Here is a 17,025-nt window from a genome sequence, read left to right as displayed (position 1 = left end):
TATCAAAGCACACAGAATTTCCAGTTTCCATTATTATGTTTCTTCACTTTCCTTTTAAAACATTACTCAACATAAAATAGGTCGCACAAAAAAGATATCCCAGCCAATCTCACTTAAAAGTCTCTTAGAATGAAAATGAGGAAATATATTCATTGAAAGGAAAAATGACACCAAAAGCTTTTTCATGAATATCTTGCAAAACTTAAATGCTTAACAAATTAAAAGGAGAAAAAATACCTTAATGTCGTGGGTTTTGAAGATGAACAAGACCCAAGTTTGCAGATGAAGATGAAGAACGACTTTGAAGAAACGAACTGCTGTACGTTACTTTTGTGAAGCGTTTTTTCAATGGAGAAGATGATGAAGTTTGATGAAGTTTGATGAAGAGCAGATATGATGAAGTTTGATGATGAACTAACAAGAACAGTAGAAGTTTGAAGTTTGAGTATGGAGAAGATGAACCGCTGTGTTCGTCGTGCGTGTGTTCGTTTGTGGTAATGAAACAGAAGCTTAAGGGTTCGTCTTATGAAAATATAAACGTTAAAAAGCTGGGCGCCATTTTAATATATGCTATTTACTGCGGTCAAAGGGATAAACCGCAGCAATTGAGTGGGTTATTTGCTGCGGTCACAAGCATAATCGCAGTAACTAATCTTGCAACTGATTATTTGTTGCGGTTAGGTACTAAAACCGCAGCAATTAATGGTTTTTTTTTCTTATTCTTTTTCCTATTTATTGCTGCGTATATACAATAACCGTAGCAAATGATAAGTAGCAAATACGTTTTTTTTCCACTAGTGGATTTAAGTAGACATTTAAGATATAAAAAGTAAGCATTAAGGATAAGGTAAATAAGCATTAAGGATAATGTAAGTAGAAAATAAGAATATGGTAAGTAGGCATTAATCTTTAATGGTTTGGGCTTGAGATACGTCTCTCAAAGAGACGGTCTCTCAAGCATTAAGGATAATCTAGGAGGATTGTTTGATGAGCACAAGTCGTCGATTAATGCTGCATATGACGGCGACATGGACTCCAAGCTCCCAGATGACCTATTGAGACTATTCAAGACCATGGCCAAAAATGGGTTCTCATGGAGCAATGAGAGAGGCCCAGTGTCCCAGAGTAATAATGCTGAATCCGAGACCATCAAGGCACTCACCAGACAGATATCCAATATCACTAAACAGATGGCTAAGGTAAGCACGGTAAGCTCCTCCTCTAGTTCTAATAATGCTGCTAATTTATGTGATACTTGTGGTGTCCCGGAGCACTATTCGAGTACTTACCCCCAAGTTTACGAGGATACAAACGCCTTGTATAGTAAACCTCCTAGTGACCCACATTCTAACAGATGTAATGCAGGTTATAGGCACCCTAATTTGTCCTACTCAAGCACTAATGTGCTAAATGCACAGCATCAGCAAGCTCCATACCAACACCCTCCGCCGTACAAGCAGTACGCTCAGCCAGCTCAGCCTAGTCTCAAGTTTGAGATTGAAGACCTACGAAACTTTTTGTGTACCTACTTCCAAAACAATGTCTAACAGATGAAATTTCTCGAGACATAATTAGCTCGGGTAGCACAGCAGATCAATACTCGTGCTCCTAACCAGTTTCCTAGCCAGCCTAAACAGATAGGCAAGGTGCCTAGCCAAATAAATGTTTTGATCGAGATGGAAGGTAACAATTTGGCTGACATTCCTCTTCATGAAATGTCTTCTATGAAGCCAATTGGTGATACCAATTATGATACTGTTTGCTTTGAATCTGTTGAATTGAGACCTGACCATGAAAATGGGAAGAAGTCTAGAGTAACTGACATTAAAATTGACTTTATCCCTTTCCCTCAGAAGTTGGCCCAAGCCAAACTTGAGAGGAAGTATGAGAAGTTTTTTAAGTTACTCAATGACAACTCTTTAGAGTCGTCTTTTCTAGACATGCTAGCCAAGGCACCCATAGTTCCCAAAATGTTTGAGGACTTATTGTCTGATAAGCATGGGGGGACTATCACAGTTCCTAAGCTAGGAGACCCCGGTAATTTTAGTATTCTCGTTACTATTAGAGGTGTTTTAATAAACAAAGCTTTATGTGAGCTGGGTGCAGGTGTGAGTTTGATGCCATATTCATTGTATAAGAAGCTAGGAAATGTTGGTAAACTGGCCCCCTATGAGACTAAACTGCAACTTGTCGAACGTAGTCTTATCTACCCCAAGGGGATTTTGATGGATGTGTTGGTGGGTTTTGGATGGTATGTGGTCTCTTGTGATTTCTTAATTGTAGATATACCCGAGGACCCTAAGACCCCAATCATTCTAGGGAGACCATGTTTGGCAACTTATGGAACCGTGGTAGATTTTGCTAGGGGTAGAATTGTGATGGAAATAGATGATGCTAAGCATGAATTCAATATTGATAATTCCCTTGATTTTTCTCTGTCTATTGAATCTATATGTCACGTAGACACTCCCACGAAATCTAGTTATGAGTTAGATGTTGATGCTTTAGAGGCTTTTCTTGAAGGCACCAGGGGGAGCGAAGAAGTACTGAGTTGGGAAGGTATTTGTGATGAAAATTTTGATCTAACCCATGAGTTGTTGCAAGATGATGAATTTGGGCAGGACAACTGAGTTGCAAGACGAAAAGTCAATGCATGAGGAAAAGGAGGTGACAAGGGAGAGCTCCACACCTCTCGAGGTAATTTCTAGTGAACTTTTATCCATACGGAGCACTAATGTAATAGTCCAGGTTGAAGTGAACCGGATAAATTCATACAAATATGAATTCCGGTCCATACATCGGACATTAAATTAAATCACTTCTAGGACCGATGACGTTTTAGTGATAAAGAAATAAAATAGTAATGACGAAATAACAAGTCAGCGGAAGTCTAAAATTACAACTTGAGAACCTACTGGCCTCTTCAAACCAAATACAATCCAATTCAAAATGTACTTACTAAAATAAAAATAATAAAGTTTGGATGGATGAAATTCTAATAGTAATTTTGGGCACGATAGTCAGCTCGATTACAGGTTCTATTAGAAGAGTCCTCACACACTAGTCTCCACCTGCAAGTCAACCTACTAGTCGTCGAATTAAAACATCATAGCAAGTTCCAAAGCACATAACAATACACGTCAGAGACAACATACAATGTATTATGAGTTACACACAAGTAATGAGTGCATCTTAGCATGCGAAGGCTCTATTAGTTAAATGTCACGTTTGACTTTCTAGACTCCAACTCATGTCGTTGCCTGTCCAGTTCGGGTCGATAGTGTGTTCCCAAAATTTTGGAGGAATACACAAGGGAGAGCTAATCCCTAGGCAACCTCTGACCTAAGACGTTGCCCGTCTTGTTTGGGTCGTCAAAGGCAAAAGTATGCATACCCTCATGGTGACCGTAATGATCCAAAACTACCATGGGAACAATAACAATGGTATTCCAATTCCAATTAAATAGCCCCATTTGGGTAACTACTCAACCATCCTCAAATTTCAATTTAAAACTCTTTACAAATATTTTGGGGTTTAAATCTTACATGATATACAACATCACAATATAGAATGAGCACAACATTACTTTACATAACCGATTACAATTGTATGGTCTAAGCGTGTACCTTAGTAGCACGATTAAAGCAACTCAAGCGCTTCGTGATTTGAATCTCAACCTCTTATGAATCGAGGTCCTAAACACAACACACATACAAAAATCACGTATTAGAACGTGTTTACACATTTAATCCACTCCATACCATTAAGGCACTACTAAAACTTTATAATTTTAAATGATTTCTCCCAAATTTCAAAGGTTCTAATATTTAAAATCTAACCAATAACTTAAACGGCCATTTCGGACAGTTTAGAAAATTTAAATGAAAAATCTGACTTCACCGCTGCGTCCGGAAGGCATCAATTACCTTGGGTATCAAATTTCATAATTTCTAACTTCCATTTACTATTTTAAACTAATTTTAGCGTTTAACGAGTTTTGAATCCAACGGATAAGTGAAACGACAACTAAACACTCTCAACATCTCAGATCGGGGCGCGACTGCCAAGACAGTAGCTGCTGTCCCGATTTTTTTTATTATATATTTTTTTATTATTTAAATCATTAAATCCTTTTAATCATATCCTTATAATTACATGATTAAACCACAATACATACAAACCCACATTCACTACTACTAATTGAATCTCAATAGTGAACCAACCAAAAACTACTAAAACATACACAACCCAATATATATATACATCTACTCATATACAAAACTTCATTATTAACCCAATTCAAAATCAAGACATGAATAATCATCAAATTAAAATATTCTCATAAGTCATAAATCAATTTTTTTTATTCCTTTTAACATAAAAGAAAAATCATGAACTCATAAGTTGTGATAACTAAATAAAATAAATCCACAATACATAATTCTCTTAACAAATTAAGATTTTATTAGAGAATCATAATCTAAAAAAAAAAAAACAACTTCTTCAATCAAGATATATATAAACACAATCCTTCAAGCAAATTAAATTTTGTTAAAGGATTATGAACTCATGCGTGACCATATAAATTGACTCATATATTTTAATTCCTTCTAACAAATTAAAATTTTGTTAAAGAAATATAAATCCTAAGAACTTATTTAAAATCAATATGAATATAATTCTTATAACAAATTTAAATTTTGTTTAAGAATTACTAATCATGGAAAGCTATATATATAAAAAAATCATGACTTAATCCTTTTAACAAATTAAATTTTGTTAAGGATTTATAAATCATAGAAACTATATAAAATAACTCATGAATTAATTCTTCTAACAAAACAAGATTTTTGTTAAAAAATTATAAATCATGGAACTATATAAAAACATCATGACAAAAATTCCTCTAACAAATTAAATTTTGTTAAAGAATTGTAATCATGAGAAAAGATGCCCATGGATTCAGCAGAAGTTCGAAAGGTTGCCCTATTCGGGAATCTCCGGATCTCTAGAAAATAACTCATGACATAATTCTTCTAACAAATTAAATTTTTGTTAAGAATTATAAATCATGAAACTAAAAAAAAAAGACATACACAAACACAATTCCTTCTAGCAAATTAAATTTTTGTTAAAGAAATGTGTAATATATGAAAATAACCAAAATAAAACTAAGAACAATAATTCTTTTAATACAAATAAAAACAAAACTTTGATTAAAGAATTAAAATTTCAGAACTTAGAATTTCAAGGATTGAAGATTGAATAATACAATTGAACACCCAAAACTCAACTTAAGAATTTTCCTCACTTTTCCTCTCAATACTACACTTTGGCCAAAAATTTTGAAGCTAAATGTGAAGAAAATTTTCAGATTTTTTTGTTGTGAGTAGAGATTCAAAATAAGTTTAATCATCAATCTTAATTCCACCCTTAAGGCCTAGCTAATTACCCCCTTAATTAGCATTAAGGGAGGAGTTACAACCTCCCCAAAAGTCACTCACAACCGGCTCCCCCTTCCCCAAAATTATTATTTTTTTTAATTTTTTTAATTAATTAATTAATTAATTGTTCGTTTTAATTGTCAGATGAGAAAAACTGTTACGCGATAACACGCACGTACCACTTAAATAATTAATTTAAGTTAAATATTTAAACAATCAAATATCTAACTAAATTAAATAATCAAATAATAAATTAAATTAAATAATTATATTTTTCCGATATTTTAACGGTGTGTTACAAACTACCCCACTTAAAAGAAGTTACGCCCATATAACTTGTACAAAGTCCCAAAACAAGGGACTCTGACATGTAAACCCAAATTAACAACATCGACTTAAAACACGACAAAAATAAGATTTTTGTTTAAATTCGCGCGAAATTTCTATCGTCCGCTACCCCGTTAAGGAAGTTACGTCCCCGTAACTTTACTAACCTGGAAAAGATGTGGATATTTTTCACGTATGAAGGTTTTAGTTTCCCAAGTAGCCGCCTTGCGCTCATGATTTGCCCATAGTACTTTCACTATTGTGATATCCTTTCTGCGAGTATTACGGACTTTTGTATCTAGGACGCGAACAAGTTGTTCCGTATAAGATAAATTCTCATCAAGCTCCATGGTCTTAGGATCCAAAACATGCGATGTCGCAGCAAGGTATCTTTTTAGCTGGGACACATGGAAAACATCATGAACTTTCTCCAAAGAGTTGGGGAGAGCTAACCGATAAGTTAGCTTACCTACCCGTTCCAAAATTTCATAAGGGCCGATGAATCGAGGACTTAAATTTCCACGAGTACAAAAACAAACCACCCCACGCATCGACGATACCCTTAACAATACTTGTTCCCCTACTTCAAACTCTTCTAGACGTCGTTTCAAATCGGCATAAGACTTTTGACGATCTTGTGCTGCCTTCATCTATCCCTAATCAACTTTACTAGTTTTGTCATTTGAAGTAACAATTTGGGTCCTAAAGTAGCTGCTTGGGTGAAATCATCCCAAAATACCGGGCTTTGGCAACGACGTCCATACAAAGCTTCAAATGGAGCCATCTGGATTGTTGCCTAATAGCTATTGTAATAAGAAAACTCCACAAGATCCAAATGCTCATCCCACGACCCTTGCCATTCCATAGCAATAGCGCGTAACATGTCCTCTAAAATCTGATTTGTCCTCTCCGTTTGTCCATCAGTCTGCGGGTGAAAAGACGTACTACGCAATAGTGTAGTCCCCATGGTCTGTCGTAAAGTCTTCTAGAAATGTGACAGATAACGAGTATCCCTATATGACACAATTGTACGGGTTACCCCATGAAATCGTACAACATACTTGATATAAGCACGAGCCAATTGTTTCATCTCCCAACGACAGTTCATAGGAATGGAACATGCTAATTTTGTTAGATGATCCACTATGACCCATAGAGCATCATTACCCGACTGCGTTCAAGGGCAAATAAAGTCCATTGATATATCATCACACTTCCATACCGGTATCTCCAAGGGTTGAAGCAAACCACCCGGTCGTCTATGCTCGCTCTTAACCTTCTGACAAGTTAAGCAGCGCGAAACGTACTCAGCGATATCTTTCCTCATCCCCAACCACCAAATCATAAGCTTAAGATCCTGGTACATCTTATCACCCCCAGGGTGAACGGAGAATTTCGAAGTATGAGCTTCATCCAAGATACATTCCTTCAAGGTCAATTCTTCCGTTGGCAAACACCATCGGCCTTTAAACCTCAAACTTCCATCCTCATGAACGGAAAATCCCTCCGCTTTTCCCTCACGAGCTTGATCCTTTAACTTCACAAATTTAGGATCCTTATCTTGTGAACTTAGAATTTCCTCGAAAAACGAGGGTTGAATAGCCAATGCACTCAAGGAATGACCCCCTTAATTAGCATTAAGGGAGGAGTTACAACCTCCCCAAAAGTCACTCACAACCGGCTCCCCCTTCCCCAAAATTATTATTTTTTTAATTTTTTTAGTTAATTAATTAATTAATTGTTCGTTTTAATTGTTAGACGAAAAAAATTGTTACAAAATAAACTTGTTACGCGATAACACGCACGTACCACTTAAATAATTAATTTAAGTTAAATATTTAAACAATCAAATAACTAACTAAATTAAATAATCAAGTAATTAATTAAATTAAATAATTATATTTTTCAGATATTGGGGTGTTACAACTAATGTTGCCCCCAACAAAGATCACAAAAAGAAATGTTTTAAAAAGAAGTCTTGTAATAGAAAGAAAAAGAAAAGGCTTGTTGGGGACAGTTTTAAAAGTGTTGATCTTGTTGACGATGACACTACTTGGGTAAAGTACCTAGAAAGTGTGAAATTGAACACTTGTATTGAAAGCAACCTTTTCCTTTGTAATGATCTTGAGCCTAGTTGAATTTCATGGGTTGAGCTGAGTCGAGCTATAGACGTTAAACAAGCGCTCTGCGGGAGGCAACCCGTACTTTTTGCTAGATTTTATTTATGTTTTAGTTCTTTTTACATTAGACTTTCCCTATCTGTGCTTAAGTTTTTATGGTCATGTCCCTTTGCTACGCTGTAAAGCATTGAGGAAAATGCTTTTGATAAGCATGGGGGGAGTCTACACCTATTAGTGTAGATTTTTATTGTTTTTTGTAGTTTAGGATTTCTTTTTTTTTTTTCTCTTTCTTAGATTAGGATTTTTATTGCTTTTGTTATTATTTTTGTTTTGTTTTTCCTTTTTGTTTATCCCTACCTCAAAAAAAATAAAAATTAAAAATAATTTTAAAAAATGAAAAAAAATGAAAAAATGAAAAAATTGAAAAGAAAAAGAAAAGAGAGAATGCTAGCCAATAACCTGAAGGAGGTCTAGGCAAAAGGAGAATGAGTGTTCATCAGCTGCTATCATTGTTCGTCCTTTGCCGTGGCGCTTGACAGGTATATTTCTATTCCTATCTCTATTCTCATCTTTCTCTATCTTCTAGCTGCACTAGATTGTCATACCTTGACCCACTTAGCCATCCTCACTTAGATTCTCGCACATCATCTCTTATTTAACCATTGCATGTTATATGAGCTAAAAATTTTAAGCAACAATAAGCCTCCATCCTTTTTGTTCCAAAGTAAGTTTATTGGATTGCGAGATCCAAGAGCTCTAATATATAAGCCTTACAGTTATGGAGTTTGGGTGTTTGTTTTGGTAAATTATGCTGTGGTTGTGATGGCGTTGTGTGTTGTGATGGGTATGAGGTTGATAAGGGGTTTGGGATTTTTATGGGTTTACATGTGAGATCATTTTATAAGAGAAAAGGAGAGTAAGATAGGAAACCTCTTACTTTTGGGGAGTCATAAGTAGAGTCGGTGTTTCATGCTTTAAGAGGTAATGTTGTAACCGATGGTGCCATCCCGGTTTCAACATTGGTGTTTCATTAGGTAGGTTGTATTCTCTACATTTTGTGCTTTGATTCTCATATCCGGGGTTACTAAAGACCTATTTTTATAAGCATTGCAGAACACCCTATTGCTACTCACCATGAAAAGCAAGCATGGGGTAACCTATTACTTGCTTATTCATGTTTTCTATTCTGCGTTTTTTTGTATAGATTTAGCTAGTATATGCATTGTAATTTCAATTTCATTATAGCTAAATTTGTACTTTGTCTTTTATTGGAAAAGGGAAAAAGAAAAAATGCTTGAAAAGAGATAAGCCCAGCTAGGTTGAAACTCGAAAGGGCGACCTAGGCAAAAGAGCGGCATTGAGTGGGTGAGTAAGTGAGAATTGAAAAAAAAATTAATAATAATGAGTGGCTAGGACAAAAACCCAAATATAAGTTTTCAGGCAAAATGAGAGAAAAAGAGAGATTCAAATGTTCGTGTATTTCATCTTGTATTGGAGCTGGCGACATAAGAAGCGGAAGCTATAAGGTAGGCATTTGAGTAGGTCACCATTGGAGGGACAAGTATAGAAATTTTCTTTTCTCATGTTCTTTAGGAGACATAAGGAGTAGTTTAGGAACCGGAGACCGTGTTTTAACCTTGATTTCTATGTATTTTCACCTTAATTTGCTCGAGGACGAGCAAAAGTTAAGCATGGGGGAGTTTGATAAGTGCAACTATTTGCACTTATTATATATCATTTTATACTCTTTAACGATGGTTATTGTTAGTAATTTCGTGCTTATTTTAAAGAGTTATGCCACTTTACCCATTTTGGTTATTCATGTTGATTTTGAGCGATTTTGATCGTTTTTAAGCATAATTCTTATGGTTTTAATGATGACGGGTAAGGAGATTATTTCTCGTTTGAAGATGTTTTACAATGAAGATGGGTAAAAGAGTTGAAAAGTATTTAAAATACAAAAGCTTTGAGGTGAAATTTGATATATGCTCACTCTTTTGGTCATAAATTTTGATAGAAAGATCACATTAATGTTTGCGACATTAGAAAGTAGACTTCAAGAGCTTTTCAACGGTATATTATATGTCCAATTCTGACAACCGAGCAACAAATGACGACTGTTTAAAGTTCGCCAGTCAGAAGCAAAGTGACGAGTCGTCGCCTGAAAGCCACGACTCGTTGTTCCTGATGTGACGACTCGTCGCTTCTTCACTGAACTCTCATACCCAGGCAGAAACAAAGCGACGAGTCGTCGCCCCTGATGTCACGAGTCGTCGCATGTTCGTTAGAGCCAATTTTGTGCGTTTTGACGGTTAATTTTTGGAACCACTATATAAAGTGGCGGTTACCTTTTTAAAAAGACAGTTTTTTCTTTAGTTTTTCTGTGTTGAATTTGGAGTTTTTTCCTTTGTTTTTTCCATTAAGCTTTGTTATTGAACTTCATTGTTACACTTAATGTCCTTGCAATTTATTTTACATTCTTCTCCATTAGTAAGTTTTCTTTATTTATTGCTTATCATTTACTTTTGCGCATTGAAATCATTCATCATCTTCATGTTTACTACTTCAATTAAGTCTTTTTTCATCATGAATGGCATATTTACCATCATGTCTAGTGAGTAGTTTTCTTCTCTAGGGTTAGGGTATAATCCCTAACTCAAAGCATGGGATGACATTTTATCGATTGATTGTATGAAATTTTGGGTCTATAATTAAATCTACACTTAATGAATCTCGGTTTAAACATCTTTATTAACCTTTTCAATAAAACGGAAGTTTGAGATTAGGACTAATTTTGGATTGAGATATATTTAAGTTAAATTCCTACTAGTTTAGCCAATAAAACGGAAATTTGAGGATTAGCACTAGTTTGGTCTTAAATCAATATTAATCAATAGAGCAGAAGCTTGAGATTAATTAGATCACATTTAATTTTGCCAATGACTCAAGTTCATATAATCATGAGAGTGATCAACTCCCATGTTAGAATTAGGTGATGCCCGACATCCTAGAGCTTGTCATATCATATTCATCTTCATATTAATCATTGTTTTAGCTTTAGTTTTTGCATTGTAGTATTAGTTTCTCAATCAAACTACTTGTTAATCCGTGTCTTGTAGTCATAAGGCAAACAAATTAGTTAACTCGCCTCCTTGTGTTCGACCCGTAGCTACACGTACACCGTGCGCTTGCGGTAATTTAAAATTTGCACCATCATTTACCAATAAGGTACCTATATGGTGTTGGATCTTGCAAAGAGGTGCCAACATGTGCAGATAATTTCATATTTATTAGAAGTGGTGTTGCCACTTTCTTATGATCAGAGATTCCACAATCACTTAGTAGATCCTTACAAAACTTGTTTTGGGTTAGAATGATGCCTTCTGGGAAGTGCTAGTAACTTCTAAGCCAAGGAAGTAATGCAATTTCCCTAGGTTTTTGATACTAAAAACGTTGTCTAAGTGTTGTTTTATATTTTGAATCTCAGCTGTATTATTTCCAGTAAAGATGATATCATCTACATAAACAGCTATTATAGTAATGTAGTGTCCTTGTTTCTTAATGAATAATGAGTAATCATTCTTAGATTGAACATAATCTTGATGGATAAGTTCCTTGGTTAATTTGACAAACCATTGTCTTGACGCTTGTTTCAAGCCATACAATGATTTGTTTAGCTTAAAAACTTTGTTGCTGATATTAAGAAGCCCTTGTGAGGGTCTCATGTAAACTTCTTCTTTCAAATCACGATGTAAGAAAGCATTGTTTACATCAAGTTGATGTAAACTCCAATGTTTGCTTGCTGCAATGGTAAGAATACATCTAATGGTAGACATTTTAACAACTGGGGAGAATGTTTCATCATAGTCTTCCCCAAACCTTTGATTGTAGCCTTTGGCCACCAACCTTTCTTTGTATCTCTCTAAACTATCATCTACCTTTAACTTGACCTTAAAAACCCACTTGTAATCTATGGCCTTCTTGCCTATAGGGAAGGGAACAAGATCCTAGGTCTTATTTCTTTCAAGTGCAAGAAGTTCTATGTCCATAGTATTTTTCCAAAGGGCATTGAGAACTACTTGCTTATAACTCTTAAGTTCAATGTGTGTATGAGTTTGTGAGATAGTTGAAGGGACAATCAACTTAACAAGGCCACACCAGTGATCAGAAATATTACAATGAAAATCATCTAAGTAAGCAGGAGGTCTGGTTACTCTCTTTGATCTCCTAGGAGAGTTTTGTGCCTCTGTGTGACTATTCTTCTTCTGACTGGAATTGGTTATCATTGTTAGTATCAAGATTAGTATTAGCAGAGGTGTTGAAAGGATAATAATCCAAATCAGTAACAATGGATGTAAAGTCATGGTCAGAAGTTTGAGTATCAGTAGTGTTCTATTTGTCAAAACTTATGGGTAAGAAAATCTGATGTATTGCTTCTAAACTTGACTTAGGTTTTTTAAAATGATATGGAAAAAATCTTTTATAAAATATAAAATCTTTTGTAATGCTTACAACTTTGGTTGTAAGATTATAAACTTTATATCCTTTCTTTGAAGGAGAACAACCAATAAAAACACATTGTTGTGCTCTAGGCATAAACTTGTGTCTGTCTCTTTTCAAAGTGCTAATAAAGCAAAGACATCCAAGCACTTTCAAGTGTTGATAATTGGGTTTCTTCCCAAATAATTTTAATAAGGTGTGATTCCACCTAGCACAGATAATGGCATCCTATTGATTAGGTGCACTGAACATTTTATGCAATCCCCCCAAAAACTCACAGGGAGATTTGGTCGAACAAAAATGCTTCTTGCTGTTTCAAGGATATGTTTGTGCTTTCTTTCAACCACCCCATTTTGTTGGGTGTATCTGCTTAACTTAGTTATTGCTTGATTCCATGATGAATACAAAGTTGTAAGGCATCTCCCTCAGTTAACTCTTTTGCATTGTCTGTTCTAACACACTTAACTTTCAAATCAAGTTGATTTTCAATAAACAGCTCAAATTGAGCAAAAATAGAAGCAAAAGCAGATTTATTCTTAACAAGATACACCTAAGTCATCCTACTAAAATCATCAACAATGGTAATGAACTTGTTACACTTAGTTCTTGTATAAAATTATAAAGGACCCCATATATCTATATGTAACAATTGTAATGGTTGTGTTGATTTACATGAGGAGGTAGGGTATATATTTCTAGTCTGTCTAGCTAGGGGACATATAAATAGGGAGATGACCCATTCTAAGGTGCCAAAGCTTGGCCTTGTTGATCATCTGCTCATGAGAATTTGAGCTTAAGCTTCTTGAACAAGAGGCAGCAGCAGCATGGTTGCAAGATGGCATATGATTCAAACCATCATATTCATCCCAGAGTTTTAATCTTTATAAGAAAAAAATCAGAAATAGATATCTCAAGGGTCTGAATTACGTTGTTCATCTTTTCTTGGAGAGAAAACAACTGGGCATTAGAGCTTTGCCCATATCTTTCACAAAGTTCAGTCTAGATTTCCCTTGATGTTTTTTAATTAGTTACTTCTTTAATTAGTTGATGGGCTGTGTTAGTCTCCATTAATTAGTTGTTGGGCTGCATTATTCTCCATTATTCGATATTTTGATGCTTGCCTTTGATTAAAGACGAACCCGTTTTCTATCTGTATGTTTTTTCTGAATTTTTTTTTTGTTTTTTACTTATTTTATTGTTTTTAAATATGATGCTAGTTATTTTGCAATTTAATTTTATCATCGTTAGTAATTTTGCATATTCAAAGTTAAACAGTCATTGACAATTTGAGATATAAAACTGACTGAATTTTGATAGTTTGAAGTTCTTGAATGATATTTAATTGTTTATTATTTTGCAATTTCTAGATCTTAAATCGTAATGTCTTGTTCTGGTTCTAACTCTGGTAAAAATAAGAGAAAAAAATACATTAGGTAATCGAACAGACCCAGGTTGGGAACATGGTACTAGTGTTGATAAATTTAAAAGAAAGTAAAGTGCAACAATGATACAATCACCCATTGTTTTAGACGATTTACCATCTGATGATGAATGGATAGCTGAAATTGAAGATCATGTTCTCCCATCTGATGGACAGTGGTTGAATGCGCTAGATAGAGCTGCACGAAGGTTTACTTGATCGGTAGCACAGGAGATTAAATCAATGATGGAGAATTCAATGACAATGAAGGTATGGCTTTTTCCTTAATTTTTAGCTTGCTAATGCAACTGTCCTTGACAAGTCTTAAGGCACTGCAGACGCAGGCAAGATACTTAACAGTGATGGAGGCTGTCCCATTTGTGATCAAGTGCTATCTAAGAGGTGAGCTCTTCAGGTGAACTTCGTTGACGATTTTCCATGGAATTTACTCCGGAAAGTTCAGGGCACAGCTGCAACTTTCTATTGACTGCCTATTATCTAGAAGTTTCATAAATGGCTGCCTTTTTTAAATAATTATTAATTTATTTGTCTTTTATTTTCCATGTAGTCTTATGAGACCTGTGGATATAAATCCAAATGATGAATGGGTGAATGTGAGTTACTGAGTTTGCACTTTTCTACGTTTCCCTTTTATAGGCTTGTCTGTTTAACTTTCATATGGTTACATAGGCAATAATTTATGTATTTTTTTGAGTTCATTTTCTGCTTGATAATTACTTATAATTACTGCGTTTTTGCTGGTACTTGCAGATGGTAATGGCAGGAATTTCACCGCAAATTTGTATCCTTAAACCTTCAAAAGACTTCTATAGAGGCGTTAGATTATTGCTTGCCACAAAACTTCAGTGATTAATATACCTTAAATTTGTTGGCCATTTTAAGATTTGCAAATTCTTTCTATAAAAGGCCGTTTTAGTTTTTCTTTTTTGTATTATTTTGTCTTGCTCATATGCTTAGTCTTTCCTTGAACAAGGCTAGTGATGAAGAGTGCATACAGAAGTGTGATGTTTTATATCGGGCAAAAAGAACTAGAAATGCAATGCAAAATGAACGGGTTAGTAACTCAGTGCCGACAGAAATGTGAGGCGATGCAAGAAAGCTTCAGCGAGAAAATGGAGCAGGTGCATACTGCTTACCAAAAAATGGCGAAAAAGAGTCAAATGATGGAACAAGAAATTCAGAATTTGTCCAAAGATAAGCAAGAGCTACAAGAAAAATTTGCTGAGAAATCTAGGTGGATATTGTTTGGCAGCCTTATCACCTTCAGGCCTAAATACTGATCATATGTCTATCTGAAAATCTTTCCGTACTTATAATGCTGGAAATATGTTTGATTACTGGTGCCAGACAGAAGAGAAAACTTGATGAAATGTATGATCAGTTGAGGAGCGAGCTTGACTTAGTGAAATGTTCTGCCATACAACCAGCAAATGATTTCTATTCCAGAGCTGACCCTGATCTCTTTTCCAACCCCACAAACTTGATGGATAACCATGATACTCTAAGAAAAGGTAATATCATCTCTTTGTTTACTGTCATATTATAGATGCCCATGCTTATTTCCAATGAGAAGATTTTGTGTTAGTTTCAGAAAGCTATCCCTTTATAGTCAACAATACGCCACTCATATTGCTTCCACAATTTTTTTTTTTATTTTTGAAAGAGCTTCCTCATTTTTTATTTGTGCTTCCTTCGTTTCGATTTTTTGGCAAATGAGTTAAGTAAATGCTAGCAAGCAAATTAGATATGTAAGCTTCTTTACGGTTTCCAATTTATCATCACCTAAGGAAAAAAGCAAGTTGACTTATGTATTGCAGATGGATTGGTTTTTACTCCTGAAACTCCAGGGCGGTCAAGGGAGGATGTCTGGCCAGCAACAGCAAGGCAAAATAGTTCCAACTCTGGAGGAACGTTTGATGTCTCGGCTAATTCACCATCAAGGCGAGGACCAGTTCCCATGGATACTGTAACCAGGACTGGTGGCTATCCACCCTTTGGAACAGGAAATACCAACCCTTCCAATACTCTCAGGAATCTGGTTCTTTCTCCTATAAAACGACCTCAGTTATCATGCAACCGCCCTCATCTTTTTACGTAGGTAACATCTGTTTTTTCGAGGTACAACCAGGCACTGATTTGTTCTGAAGTCTTACATTGTTTTGGATTTGTCTTTTTCAGGATGTAATTAGGACATATATGGCTATTGCTTAACATTTCTTTTTCTCATTGTGAGCATTTCTGCCAATGAAGACTGCATTTACAAAGGAGAATCCGATACATGACATTCTATCGATATTTCAAAAGTCAAATTTGCAAATCGGGAGCAGACAGAGATTTTATTATTTTTGAAATCCATTTTTGTTAAAAAGTACTTTTAGTAGTGATTTGGAAAAGGTTTGATTTGACTCAAATAGTTGGTTTGCAAAAATGCCCGATTTGGAAAAGGTTTGATTTGACTCAAATAGTTGAGCTTACAAAAATGCCCCCATGCAGGATCGAACTACAGACCTTCAGTTTACAAGACTGACGCTCTACCACTGAGCTATAGGGGCTATTGATAATTACTTTTAACCTTCCTTTTAATAAATCAGCTAGTCTCTTGAGGAACAGTCTCCAATACAGTTCATTAAAGCTTGATGTCTACTTGTTGTATTTTTAATGTCAGCTTATATATCATCCTTAATGCATAATTACAGTATCCTTAATATCTATTTACAATATCCTTGATACATACCGAGTAAATGTGCATTTTTTTTATGGATCAACTTAATTTGAGATATTATAAGTACTGCACGTTTAATGCCACTCCCACAAATCTGTGTTAATAAATTTGAGATGAACACTTAAAAGAGACCATCGCCCACAAATTTGTGTTAATAAATTCCAAACAAACAAAATGTGATAAGTAATGCGAGATAATGGCTACTAAGAGAGAGGATCATCTGCTTCATATTTCTTTGATAAAAAAATAATTTATTAAACTATAATGTTATTTATCAGCTTTTAATTTTAGTTAATGCAGATGAAATTGCACTGAATAGAACTTAGGTGTAAAATTATAATTATATTATAAATTTGACTGTATTTCTTGATATTCTATTCCACATGTTTAGTGGTGGCCATGGTAAAGGAGGGACTAGGAAAGAGATTGTCAACTTTTTTTTAAATTCGCTAATATAATTTTCTGGTATCG

The 17,025-nt window shown here is 34.9% G+C and overlaps 2 protein-coding genes and 1 non-coding gene across 14 annotated transcripts; 1 reads left to right on the top strand and 2 right to left on the bottom strand.

The window, feature by feature from the left end:
* Positions 1–4,889: 4,889 nt before the first annotated feature.
* LOC130828571 (uncharacterized) lies at positions 4,890–6,421 on the bottom strand. The gene is made up of 2 exons (XM_057694536.1): positions 5,939–6,421; positions 4,890–5,036 (listed from the first exon to the last, which is right to left on the bottom strand). Exons 1-2 carry the CDS (start codon positions 6,419–6,421, stop codon positions 4,890–4,892), a joined length of 630 nt encoding a protein of 209 aa, XP_057550519.1.
* Positions 6,422–12,485: 6,064 nt separating this feature from the next.
* LOC130797349 (E3 ubiquitin-protein ligase CCNB1IP1 homolog) lies at positions 12,486–16,741 on the top strand. Of its 12 annotated transcripts, none has more exons than XM_057659938.1 (9): positions 12,488–12,802; positions 14,005–14,081; positions 14,150–14,226; positions 14,380–14,425; positions 14,583–14,613; positions 14,811–15,066; positions 15,180–15,343; positions 15,650–15,926; positions 16,011–16,741. In XM_057659938.1, the coding sequence occupies exons 2-9, from the start codon at positions 14,055–14,057 to the stop codon at positions 16,015–16,017; spliced, it is 885 nt and encodes a 294-aa protein (XP_057515921.1). In that variant the 5' UTR covers positions 12,488–12,802; positions 14,005–14,054; the 3' UTR covers positions 16,018–16,741. The 12 variants fall into 12 exon arrangements, with proteins under 12 accessions (XP_057515918.1, XP_057515921.1, XP_057515920.1 ...); XM_057659937.1 differs by having other exon boundaries at positions 13,989–14,081; XM_057659933.1 differs by having other exon boundaries at positions 14,005–14,226.
* TRNAT-UGU (transfer RNA threonine (anticodon UGU)) lies at positions 16,313–16,384 on the bottom strand. The gene has a single exon. It is a non-coding gene; the product is annotated as a tRNA-Thr (tRNA).
* Positions 16,742–17,025: the final 284 nt, after the last annotated feature.

Source organism: Amaranthus tricolor, chromosome 12 (assembly GCF_026212465.1).
Source record: "Amaranthus tricolor cultivar Red isolate AtriRed21 chromosome 12, ASM2621246v1, whole genome shotgun sequence".
NCBI lineage: Eukaryota > Viridiplantae > Streptophyta > Magnoliopsida > Caryophyllales > Amaranthaceae > Amaranthus > Amaranthus tricolor.
Note: the sequence above shows the minus strand (reverse complement) of the source record. Positions and strands in the feature narration are given on the sequence as shown.

Bases quoted from the DNA above. Each gene is read 5' to 3' on its own strand.
- LOC130828571 (XM_057694536.1), bottom strand. From the start codon at position 6,421: ATGAAGGCAGCACAAGATCGTCAAAAGTCTTATGCCGATTTGAAACGA. The intron at 5,037-5,938 runs GTTAGTAAAGTT...TTAATTTGTTAG, and splicing joins AATATCCACATCTTTTCCAG to AAGAATTATGTCATGAGTTA.
- LOC130797349 (XM_057659933.1), top strand. From the start codon at position 14,084: ATGGCTTTTTCCTTAATTTTTAGCTTGCTAATGCAACTGTCCTTGACA. The intron at 14,227-14,379 runs GTGAACTTCGTT...TTTTCCATGTAG, and splicing joins CTAAGAGGTGAGCTCTTCAG to TCTTATGAGACCTGTGGATA. The intron at 15,344-15,649 runs GTAATATCATCT...TATGTATTGCAG, and splicing joins CCATGATACTCTAAGAAAAG to ATGGATTGGTTTTTACTCCT.